The 12,681-nt window shown below is 46.5% G+C and overlaps 1 protein-coding gene across 1 annotated transcript; it reads left to right on the top strand.

Annotated features, from left to right (window-relative positions):
- Window positions 1–789: 789 nt before the first annotated feature.
- LOC130608367 (uncharacterized) lies at window positions 790–4,218 on the top strand. Its single transcript, XM_057426232.1, has 3 exons — window positions 790–912; window positions 2,392–2,514; window positions 3,093–4,218. Exons 1-3 carry the CDS (start codon window positions 790–792, stop codon window positions 3,501–3,503), a joined length of 657 nt encoding a protein of 218 aa, XP_057282215.1. The 3' UTR covers window positions 3,504–4,218.
- The last annotated feature ends 8,463 nt before the right edge of the window (window positions 4,219–12,681 follow it).

Here is a 12,681-nt window from a genome sequence, read left to right as displayed (position 1 = left end):
GCGCTGGCAGTGGAGCCGCTTCCACCGTTTATCTTGCTTGGATTCACCTTCAAGAGATTTCCGGACCCATCAACCAGCAGCCGCCGCAGACGGGGGAGTCTTTTACATCATTATCTCTGAGAGTAGGTTATTATGAAGAAGACTCGCCTGTTGGGACAGAGCTTTCTACCCAATCAGGTTAACGTTTTAATTAATAGGATTAAAACGGTAACAAACAATCCCAGGCGCTATCTGGCCCTGAGTCTGAATAGTTGCTTTTCCCAGGTCTGAAGACAGGCAGCAGCTAGAGCTTTATAAGAGGCGCCTGCTCCATTATTCTCCCTGCCATCTGTATACACAGCTTAACGCATATGTTTGCAAGACGTTGTGTCCTGTTAGTAACCCAACAACTGCCTTTAGCTTGACATGTGTGGCGACTTTCACTCATCAATGAGCACACTAAAAGCCCTACTTAGATCGAAGGATGTTCTTTGCCTCCTTCAGCAAATTACAACCCTGCACTGCAGAAAAGCCCGCTTCAACGCTCCCCTTCCGAGTGCTGCCAGCAGACTTCTGCTAACTTAGCTGTGGAGTCAGGAGTGACACCCTCTCCCCCCACCCTAGCCCACCCACCCCCTGCATTTACATTAACTTAGAGCTCCCCTCCAACCCCCACCGGTCTTCCCGAAAAGCGTCGCCGGGGAAAGAGAAAAAGATCCTAAAATAATAACTAAAAGAAGCGGAGCGACCCCAGCAGCCGTGTCCGCTCCTGCCCCCCGCCAAAGTCTAACTGCCTTTCCTGGGAGCCGGATGGCCCCTAGCCCCCGCTTCCCCCCTCTCCAGCAAGCGGAGACCAAATTACAGGGAGGCTCCCCTCCTCCTCCTCCTCCTCCCTCCCTGAGCCCTTTCCAAGCAGCAGATTGCCGCTTTAGAGTGATGATCCCCAGTGTCCCTATAAAAAATATAAAGCCCCATCAGTTACTTTGCAAATGAACCTATCTGGGGAGGAGGGAGGGCGGGGTGAGAAAGGGCAAACCCCACCAAACTTTTTTATTATTATTTATTTACTGTGATTGACCAACTCTTTGCAGCTCCTTCCCTCCCCGCCTCCTTCGGCAGGAGAGATCCGCTCCACTCCCCAGCGCCTAGATGCCGCCACCGGTGCCGGGAAGATACCCTGCTCTCCTCCCGGGGCTTTTCCCCCTTTTTTTTTTTGCCGGGCACAGGCTCTTCTGCGCTCTCTCAGAGACTGAAGCTGCAACCCCAGGGCTGGTCTAAATTTTGTCCCGCTGCTCCTCTACTGCTGGAGGCGAGCAGCTCGCTCTCGCTCTACTGTTAGCGCTCAGGGTATTTAGTGGCAGGTTTTCATCCTTCTGACATCAGTAAAAACAATATTTCCCAACACTTCCAGTAAATCATTCTTACGTGGCAGAATTACTGAAGGCTATGAAATTTTTTAGTTTCTCTGGTTTCATTAAAAACCTTTTAATTGTGTCTTTCAGAGTTGGCCCCAGGTGTTGGACTCTTTTCATTACATTTTGCTCTAATGTGATGAAATTCTAATTCTCTCCTTACCATATGGTTAAATTTCCCCACTGAGAATTAGTTGAAAAAGGAGAAATAATCTATTAATCTCTGTAATAGATTCACAAATGAGGTTTGCCACAGAACCTGTTTTTGAATGGTAATATCAGAACAGTTGGGTGCCTTGTTTCAGGAAAGAAAGGACCAGGCGACAACAGAAAACGTTTGAATTTTCACCTGGAAAGAATGAAAAGAAGCCAAGCTGCAGATTTCAAAGTAATTGACTGAGATTTCATCTAGCGAGGACATGACTACAATACAGACCTTCCTCACCTCGTGTCTCCAGATCAGAGCCGAACACACAAGCCGAGACCTCCGAAGAGAAGGGGGGGGGGGTCCTCCCCCACGTCCTCTTCCCCCGTCCTCCTCCCTCCCAGCCCCGTTTGGCTGCTGCGCTTGTCCCTCGTCGCCGTCCAAGCGCATAGGCACAGAGCGCCTCGTTCCCCTCCCCCTTTCCAAGGGATGCCACCCTTAACCTCTATCATTATTAATCCAAAGGCATTTTCGGTTTATTGTTTTCTAATTAGCAATTTCATTTTTCCTTGGGATCATAAACAAAGGATTTTATAATAGCAATAGTTTATTTAAAAAAAATAATTATTTTATCTGTTCAATACCAAACTTGTAAAACTCATGTGGTCACTTAGGGATGACAGATACTGTTGTTATAGTATGATGGTTAGGGGAAACATTTAATTCCTCGCAATTTATTTTTTGTAAGATGGATTTCCCTGGCTCGATCTCTTCAGCTAATCTGTCGGTTCACTAGTGCTACCTCACTTCTTTTTCCCTGCACCTCTGGGGAAGGCATGCCGTCCCGCTCCGCAGGCGACGGGGCCAGTGCTCCGAGGGGCGGCGAGAGCTGCCGGGCCGCGCCGTCGGGGCAGGCTGACGGGGACACTGCGGCGATCTCCAGGAGGTCTCCCCTTGGCCTCGGCTGCCTTCGCTCAGGTTTGCGCCCTGTGACTGAAATTTGCCTCTTTCCTTCTAAGCTTTCTGCTCGTCCCCGTACACCCGTCAGCCTGCCTGATGCTGATCTGCCTGAGAATATAGCTACGTGCTTGTCCCCGCTTCTGCCCGTCCTTTCATCCATCTCTCTTTTGCTTTTACTTCTCTCCATCCTTTCCTTTCCCTTTCTTTCTGGGTCTGACCCTGTTCTTGATGTATCCCAGTCCTCTTGCCTATGCTTTCACCTGTCACTTGCCGTGCTATAACTTTCTCTCAAACTTTAGCTTGGAGAGGGGGAGGTAGGGAGAAGAAAGTGGAGGGCATAAGGAGACAAAAAGAGACACCAACTCACCTCTCCCGGACCCGCCTGTTACGGTCTATCTCTACCCCCTCCCGAAGAAGTGGCTGTTTAATAGTCTACGGGAACTTTAGTTTGGAGCAGGCAGAAGAATTTATAGAAGCTTTAAATGCGGGGCTTATAAAAATACCGAGGAATGGTCTTTGAGGTTTATGCACTCGTAAACTTTTGCTGATTGCTTCTGGGAAGTTGTCAGGCATTTAACACTGCGTTTATCTTACAGCGCAATGAAAACACATCTGCCCAGCGTCTCGTTATCTGGCTTAATTGTACCGCAGCCCTCCGTCACCGGTTCCGCTCCACTTGGGCACTATTTCGGGCAAGGAGCAGCTCGGACCCGGGCTGCAGAGAGGGCTGCTCCGGCCGTCCTGGAGCATCACCTGCGTCCCCCGGGCACCGGCCGTCCCGGCGGGGCTGCGGGGAGTCGGGAGGGTCCCGGAATACAGATGAGAGCGGGCAGCCACAGCGGCTGCTGATTTTCCACGGTGTCTTTCGCAAAATCTGCTCGAGAGCCACTTTGTTCTGCTCCCTACCCTGGGGAGAAGTTAAACCCCCCCTTCCCTCTCCCCAGGGCTGGGCTTTCCGTTTCATGAAAAGCCTCCTGGAGGAAAGACGGTCTCCAGATTTTCCCTAAAGGCGTCCAGCAGCTGAATGCTGGTGAAGCAGATTTTAGGCAGCCGAAGGCAGCCTCTCCCTGCCTGCTCGGGGCAGAGAACGGCGTGCACTCCGCGGCAGCAGGCTTAGGTCTTGGGATCACCCAAGTTCCCGGTCCCCTTCTAGAGGCTCGGCCCCAAGCCCCTCAGCCTCCGGCAAGCCGAGCCTGGGGGAGCAGGGCCGGGAGTCGAGCTCCGAGGGCAGCGGGGACATCCTCAGCCATCCGCCTGGCTCTTTCAGCGCCAAGTGCTAGAGAGCGATTTTCGTTCTCCTCAGCTGGTTCTGTGCGGTCTTCACTCTTAGACAAACTTTCTTTAACTTCAGGGTGAAGAAAAGACAGTGAAAAGAAAGAAAACAACACCCTCCTTGCATTCTCTCCTACTGCAAACCTCCCCAGAGGTGCCTATCCGGAGGCCAGTGAATTCCCAGCCTGGGAAGTGTTTCCAGCAGCAGACTGGGACCGGCAGCCCACCCGGTTCTCAGGGACGCGTGTAAGGGAGGAGAAGGGGCGACGGGTAGTGGAGAAAAAGGCGATGCTCTTAGCCCCCAGGACGCCTGGGGCAGCGTCCTGCTCACCGAGGGATCGGGGATGGGACAAGGTGGCGGGACCTGGAGGGTGTAGTCGAGCTTGAGAGTATTTGTGAGGCGAGAGGCTGAGAAATGGAAGAAAACATCCTCCCAGCTCCATCCCAGGTCCTTCAGGAGGAGAAAAAATACGTTGATGGACTTGACCCGACACCTTAGCAGAGTTGAGGCCCCTTAAGGTGAGGGATGCCACCTGGTATCCCTGCCCTGCCCTCGGAAGGGAACCGCTGGAGATTGCAAGGAAAGCCTGAAGAGCTCCAATGGGATCAAAGGCACCTGAGAGTCTCTGCTGAGACCCGCAGGTGGCCAGTAAGTCTTCCTCGGGCTCTACCGCGACCTACCGGCCCCCCAGTCCCGGCCCTGGTGGCTGCGCTCCAGATCCAAAATCCACAGCACCATCTCCTGGTCAGCGGGAGAAATGCATGGCCAGCCTCTAGAAGCGGAGTTTATGCCCGCGATGGAAGGAAGGACAGGCGTGGGGCTGGAGACAGAAAATTACACGACAAAAAAAAAACCAAAACACCATAAAAAAAAAAGCAACAAAACAAAAACCACAAGCAAACCATGGAAACTTAAAATAACCCTGTAAAGTGTGTTGGCACAGCGAGCTAAATAATCATTCCTCAGGTCTCCCTGTTGAAGCTGAAGTCTAATAGGCTGAGGGCTGTGCTTGGACAGGAGGAGTCAAAAGGGTCTCAGCAGGTATTGCATGTATATTCATTTACATAGGTGCACACCAGGAAATATATGTACTTGAAACAGATTATGGCTGGAAAAGCCTGCTGGTGTCCCATTTTCAGGGACAACACTGGGTGTATATGCAGTGACAAACCCACTGGGGCACTACAATCAGTTTTGTGGAGAAAGACTGGAAGATCCAGTGTGCTCTGTTTTCGCTTTGGAAGGTTTAGGGTTATTATTAGTATGTATTTCGTTCTTCCTTTTTTTCTTTCCCCTCTCAATCTTTCCCTCCTTCTTCTTCTCCCTCTTCCTCTCCCTCTCCCTCTGCTTCTTCCTCTCCATCTTTTTCTCCCTCTCCTTCTTCCTTTTCACCTTTCCTTCTCCTTCTCCTCTTTTGCCTTCTCCTTCTTATCTCTCCTTCCTTTCTCTTCTAGGTCCTCTAAGCCATTCCCCTCCTCATGCACGTGATTTCCCACATGTGTGCACTTTTGCTTTGGCCAAAACAGGGTTACTGGTGTAGCTTCCCATAGCAAACCACTCCCTGGATTGTCAGAGCTACCTGTTATGCTTGTTTATCTATTTCAGCCTGAATTCTGCCTCATGCAGTTCTCCCTAAATGCTCTCCTCCTGTTTCCAGCTCTCAGAGTAAGTGCTTACTCTCTCTGCTCCTTTCAAACACTCCCCAGCAAATGTCTGAGTGGGTCTCATCAGAAGAGAGGCCAGAGCTCTGACCATGTACAAGGAACACTTACTCCCTGTCCAGCTTTCACTCTTACACCTGACCCTATTTTGTTTATATTGGAAACTTTCCACTGTGAGGAATATGGCACTGATCTTACTTTTCCCACCCTTGTTTGGCCAGGCTATAGATATCTATTTTCAGTTAACATTTAATCACCAAACAGTTTCTATAGGTGTTTCTTTTCCCTTCCAAGCTTCTTGAACTCCTTCCAGTTCCTCTTTATTGGTACTGAACGTACTTAAATCTGAAAGCAGTAGTCGAGGTGCTATCTCATCAGTGCTGTATACTGAGAGAGACATCTATCACTTCCCAGGAACATGACACAATGCCTCTGTGTTAGAAGCCCAAAAATTACATTGGATTTTTTTTTTTTTTGTGGTCACACTGCTAGATCCTATTTAATTTACTGAAGCTCATACATCCAAATCTATATGTTAGTAGGCACGTATATTACACCTACTGTATTCCCTTCAGTCGCCACTTTGCAATTATAGGAAGAAAAAAAGTGCTTGTGTGTGGCTTTCTTCCATTCCTTATAAATCCATGCTGTTTACTGGTTGTGGATCCATTCTCCCCTAAGTACTTAGGATTTTTACCTTTTAATATTTTTTCCACTATATTACTGCAGACTGAATTTAGGCTTACCAGATGGTAGATGACAGGTTCACTCTTTCTCTTCCTCTTCCCCAGCCGCTTTTAAAGACCAGTAACATGCTCCTCTTTCTTTTCAGTTGTCTTAGGGATCACTAATTCTCCAGGAGCACTTGAAAATAATTGTCAGTAGTTTGAATAAGTTCGTTAGTTAATTCCCTTTACTCCCCATGCTGCATATTACAGGAATTTGTGCAGCTTCACATCCTTAGTTTTCTCCCCCTCAACCTTCCTTATGACCTTCTCTCACCAATCCTAACCACAAGCTGCTCTTTCTGATTGCACTTTAATTTTTATAAGAATTGCAATTCAGTAATTTTGCTAATTTAGAATCATCCCTCCTTTTGTCCCCTTCTTTGTAGAATGAGAAACCTCTTTTATTTCTAGCAATTTCCTTCTTCCCCTTGTAATTAAAAGATCATCTAGAATCTATACATATCTAAGTAGTTGCTACCTTGAAAAATGGGGGCATTATCACTAGCAATGCTGTTATACTCTATAAATAAGGCAATTTTATATGTTTAATAACTTATCATGGGCATAAAATAAAAAAAACGTGTTGAAATACAGTTCAGGAAGAGTCAAAATCCATATATTTAACAGTGAAAAATAATTTTGTTCTCAAACTCTTCCTATATTTCATCTATTTTTGAATTAAAGTGTAAATTCATTTCCCATTACATCACTTCAGTTGCCATGATAAGTAACAAGCAAGAACAAAGAATTTCCTTCCTGGATTACTTTGCTAAATTCATACTTTAGTCTTTTGGTAGATGATGTTTTTCAAATGCACTCAGATGTCTGATTGTCAGCTTTATGCCTCAGGAAGTATTCCTAGCAATTCAGGTACAGTAAAGTATCTACCTCTAGCAAGTCCCTGTGTACTATATAACTTTTATAGTCATTATAAAAAATAATTTATTGAAAAAACTTAAACCTTTTCCAACTCAACTGACTTTTGATTTAAAGGTGTGTGCTCCTGGTTATGGTAATCTGGTGTGGTAGGTGCTTTTTTCTGAATTAGGTTTGCTGTTTATGTCACGAAGTTTAGAAGCTCTGAGAGTAACATCCTCTAAAACATAGCATGTTCACGGAAACAGAGATATCAGCTCATGTTTCACTGTTACAGTGCCTGGAATTGCACATAATACGAGCCAGGAGAACTTTTCCCTTTTTTTAGATTACATTTTTTCTTCTCGGTATTATTTCTATTTGCCATCACTGGAATACAGTACAGAGATTCTGGCTTTATTGCTTTCCTTTCCTTGTTTTCTTTCTTTTTCTTCCTTTTCTTTCTTTCTTTCCTTCCTTCCTTTCTTTCCTTCTGCCTGCCTGCTTGCCTTCCTGTCTTGCTTCCTTTCCATCTTTCTCTGTCTCTCCTTTTCTTTTTTACCTCTTTCTCTTTCTTTCTTTTGCTAGCTTACTTTTGCTTTCTTTCTTGCTTTGTTGCTTGCTTCGTATACCATATGGTCTTACTTAATTTTAAAAGTTACAGGACCCTTTAATGACAGCAGAAATCATGACCAAGAATAAAGCTCCTTGTAACAGTGCCTAACTCTGATTAGTGCTGTGACGCAATATTTTTGAGCCAGACCATTGCAATGGCTTTTGAACTTGCTTTTCAATCCAGAGAGGAGGATGCTGCCAGCTATAGTCCCATCCTGTCATTGATACTGTGTGGTCAGAGGTTCTGCTGGTGCAAACCGAAGGACTTCTCCTCACTGCAGCCACGAGGGCAAGAGAAAGAAAAGCCAGAAGGTATGAGCAGGTGAGGCAGTGACCCTGCTGTGCTCCTGAGAGGTCCAGCTGCTGAGCTCTGACATCCGGAGTTACCTAAAGCAGCCTTGGTGTTGCTCTGCATTGTGCCGGTAGCTCAGTTAGTCCTTCATTCAAACCCAGGGTTAGCACACCCACTGCCAGAGGTCAGACACAAACCAAACTGGGGTAAGGACAGAGGGCAAATGCTATCCTTGGAGGGGGGAAAATAATTGTGCAGGTCAGTTTTGTGAGGAACTTTGGCTTTCAGAGTATTTTGCAACACAGCCTCAGTTACCAAGAGCAGTCCAGGTACCACAAAGCTTACACACAACTTCCTTTCTGAGGATAAGACTGAGTGACCAGAGAATGCTTGAGGGCTGACAAAAGCTTTTACTATCCTTAGTCCTGTCTGAGCCTGTCACAGAGACTTACTGATGTTTCCCCTGTGGAGTTATTTGATTATTCCAGGAGAGGACTGCTGAAGGCAAGGGGCTCCATGCACCTGCAGGCTGAATCCACCAAGGTGACAGTCATCTTTGAAGAGGCAAGTTTGCGCAGACATCTGAACATATTTCAAACTTATTTACTTCATTATCGTTCCATTTCTCTCACTGGCCATCCACTTGGACTACAGTTTGGTTTATTAAATGGGCATGAAAACAGTGTAGTTTGGGGCAAAGCTAGGTTCATCTGATCTACAAAACATGTGGTTGCATGTGGAGACTTGTGAGCTGAGACATTGTCAGGGAAATGGTATAGGCAGCCTTTTCATCTCTCTGGTGTTATACACGTCTACATACAGCATCAGACAGGAAAGAAGCCCTGTTTAGTCTAAGTGTTGGTTATCTTCTTGCCAACAACCCTCAATTAAGAGCTTAGTGACTAATGACATGCAGTTTTTTTGAGAGGTGAGTTCTAAGGTTAACGTTATACTTGTCTGATCAGTCATCAGGCTTGGAGGGGTGCTTGCTTGAACTGCCAAAGTATCCCCAAGACACATAATTTTAGACTTCCCAAACAGGGCATGGAATTTTCCCTGCCTCCCTCTCTTGACTCTGACCATAGGAAATGATGCAGGAATTTCAGTTTAATGGCAGAAGGATGGGAGATGGAGGTTCCAACACTATTTGCTTTGATAAACCCAAGTCACCCTGGAGACGTATGTTCTACATCCCATGATACGTATCAGATTTGATCTTTGGGCATCTGATTATCTAGCCACTTTGTCCATGTTTTGCTTTTCTAAATTTGGTCTCCCTTCTTTGCATCATGCCATATGATTTCCTTCACGATTCCCTTGCTTATTAGGGCAGATTCTCTGTAGTCCTCACCTGAAGTAAAACCAAAACAACTCCCCTCAAAGATAAAACAGACTTAAATGCTTTCAACAGTGATAATTACTCCTGTGTATCAAATGAAGCCCATGGTGCAGAGGAGTGTAGTTTCAGCGTGCTTGCTAACATTCTGCTCATTCATGGGATGAATCTGGATCAAGTGCTTGCACATCACAAGATTTGGGCACCAGTTTTTAGCAATAGCTTCAGAACTATGGCAGCAGTGTGAGATCAGGCACAGTGAGAAGCATGGAGCTTGCAACACACCGTTATCATATTCACACTGTTGATTCTGATTCTCTGATAAAGTTAATTGACTGAGTCAGGGCAAATTTGCTCCACACCTGCTCTGGACAGAGCAAGCTCAACCAGCTCTAATCAATCACTCCCACCAGGAAACTGGCACAAACAGTGCTTGTTCAGCTGGTGCCAGCGGCCAATCTCTGTGGTGCTGGTGCAATCCCAGGATAAAGCTGTGGGATGTGCAAACGGCCCTGAGGGAGCCACATCAGAATCTATCCCTCAGCTGCTTAAAATAATATGCTTCCTGAGCCTTTCTAATAGGCTGCACTGGTCTCGGTGCCATTCAGTTAAGGCTCTGGCAGCATTTCCTTCAGAAAAAAGTGTACTTTATTGCATTTATGACCTGTCCAGTATCAAATTGGTTCCAGGATGGACCAAGGGAATATCTTCTCCTCTGCTGCCCACAGTCAAGATCCTTATCTGAGAGCTTTCAGCAAGGAGGGATTGCTGCACTTTGCTCTGTGGGTAGGGCATGTAGGCCTGGAGTCTGGAAACTGCCCTGCATTTCCTAGATTTATTCATCAAGAGATTCACCCCAGTTAGTGCTTGTTTAGAAATGCCTGTTAGACACACCCAGAACCTGCTTCATCCTTTGTTCCTGAATATTTCTGAGCTCTTTTCATTGTTTTGCCCTGCCCTGCTGCCTGCACACAAAACACTCCATCCAAAATCTGTGACTCTTCTCAGAGGGAACATGCGTCTAAAGGCTCTGTCATTAGCCCTTGGGAGCCTGTGGCTGTCCTGCACAGTGGTTCCTGATGTAGTACATGGAGCAGTTGGACCTAGGCCCCGAGAGGAGTGGAGCTCTGCCAGCCCTGACAATGTGGTTATAACATAGGATGCAGTAGCTATGGCAAACTCAGGACCTTAAGTCAGAGAGAAGACTAATTAAAACCACCAGTAGAGCTGAACTTCTTCCCAAGACAGTTGCAGAATGTTAAAGTCTGTGTTTACAGACAGTGGGTGGCAGAAGAACGGAAGGCAGACAGCAGTCAGCCATATAAATGACAATGCTTGCTTTTGAAACACTTTAATGTATTACTTGTTTTTAGTTGGCAGAAAGAGGAGCCTGAGTAGGACCCTTTCTTTGAGGTTAAGTCAGACTACACCACAGCAGGAGACAAACAGACTTCAAAGGTAACAACATAAGACTAAATTATAGAAAGGACCACGTACACATTTCAATCCTGCCAGCTCTCTTTTCACATGCTGTGGTTACAGACCCTCATCCTATGTTACATGTGGGTTTGGGTAAATTACTCCTTATGCATTGTGGGGTCAGGAGCTTCAAACAGGGACAAGTGGGCACTGAAAGAGTTGTTGTGGTTTGTGCTCTGCCTCATGATAACTTGCTTGTGTGTCCAGAGGGTCAATCAGAAAGCAAGGGGACCGTTTAAGAGTTCAGATTGGATGCTAACAAATCAGCCAGAGGATGGGCAGAAACAGTGCTATTAGTTCTCACCCCAGCTTTGATGGACACAGTGGTGGTGTTCTTCTCCCTGTGCTGGGCTCTGGAATCACGAGGAGTTCAGCTGTCCTGGTGAATTTAATTCCTTGAACATCTGGTCCCTATCTGCTACAGAAAGGATGGAGGGCCAGACGGGAACATCCTGGTGGCTGCAGGCAGCCTGGGGGCACCTACTACATCATACTTGAAGATATTTTGAAAATGATGGATCACAGGACCTGAATAGCTCTCACAGAAAAGATCAAACACTACTGTAAAGTGAAATAAAGTGCAATTTTTTTTTTTTAATTTTGTAAGGGAAAAATGCTAATACAATAAGAGGTGAAAGTAAGAGGTATATCCACTGGAGATTCAGCAGGTAGGCCACACTTCTACGAAAAGGAAAATAAAAGGCAGAGAGTGAGCCCGAGCACAGCTGTGTACTCTGTTTAGCTGCTGGTACCCACTCTGCCTCTGCTTTCAACCATTTCAGCCAGCCACTTCCAAAGCAGAGTTTGGGAAGAGACAGGCTTGCAAACTGGGCACATATGAACCTCAGGAAGTTCAACAAGGCCAAATGCAAGTTCCTTCACCTGGGCTGGGGCAACTCCCAGTATCAATACAGGCTGGGAGATTAATAGGTTGAGAGCAGACTCCTATGGAGAAGGGCTTGGGGATCCTGGTAGATGAAAAGCTGGATGTGAGTTGGCAAAGTGTGTTCATAGCCCAGAAAGCCAACTGTATCCTGGGCTGCATCCAAAGGAGCATGGCCAGCAGTTCAAGAGAGGTGATTCTCCCCCTCTACTCTGCTCTGGTGAGACCCCACCTGGAGTTCTGCATCAAGCTCTGAGGCCCCCAGCATAGGAAAGACATGGACCTGTTGGAGTGAGTCTAGAGGAGGGCCGTGAGTATGGTCAGATGGATGGATCACCTCTTCTATGAAGACAAGCTGAAAGAGTGTGCATAGTTCGGCCTGCATAAGAGAAGGCTCTGAGGAGACGTTATTGCAGGCTTTCAACACTTAGTGGCTTAATGATGACTTATAAGAAAGCTGGAGAGGGACTTCTTATCAAGGCCTGTTGTGACAGGACAAGGAGCCATGATTTTAAACTGAAAGAGGGTAGATTGAGATTGGACATAAGAAAGGCATTTTTTATGATGAGGGTGGTGAGGCACTGGAACAGGTTGGCCAGAGCAGTTGTGAATGCCCCAGACCTGGAAGTGATCAAAATCACACTGGGCAGGGCTTTGAGCAATCTGATGTAGTGAAAGATGTCCCTGTGCATGGTAGGGTTGTTGGACTACATGATCTTTAAAGGTCCCTTCTGACCCAAGCCATTCTGTGATTCTAAGAGTCTGAAAGGAGTTCATGTCAGTTCCTGTCCAAGGGGCAATAAGGACTGCATTAAGTTTGACTCCTTTCATGCTACATAGTCCTCTTAGTCCATCCTGGAAGGCTTGTGTTTGCAGATGCCAAATCTGTCAGCATGCTCTGTTTTTTGTTAGTTTGATGTTGCACACACTATGTGGCTGCCTATATCACATCTCTCATATTATTTCAGGTATTGTAAACTGACAAAAGAAACACAAACTAATAATGACATCTTAGGGCCACCAGGGGCTTGAGGAGACACGCACTCTAGGCTCTGCGTGAAGC

Source organism: Pezoporus wallicus, unplaced genomic scaffold (genome assembly GCF_028554395.1).
Source record: "Pezoporus wallicus isolate ANWC-B61680 ecotype Strahan unplaced genomic scaffold, APGP_CSIRO_Pwel_v1 contig_4131, whole genome shotgun sequence".
NCBI lineage: Eukaryota > Metazoa > Chordata > Aves > Psittaciformes > Psittacidae > Pezoporus > Pezoporus wallicus.
The sequence above is the reverse complement of the archived record's forward strand: the minus strand, read 5'-3'. Positions and strand labels throughout refer to the sequence as shown.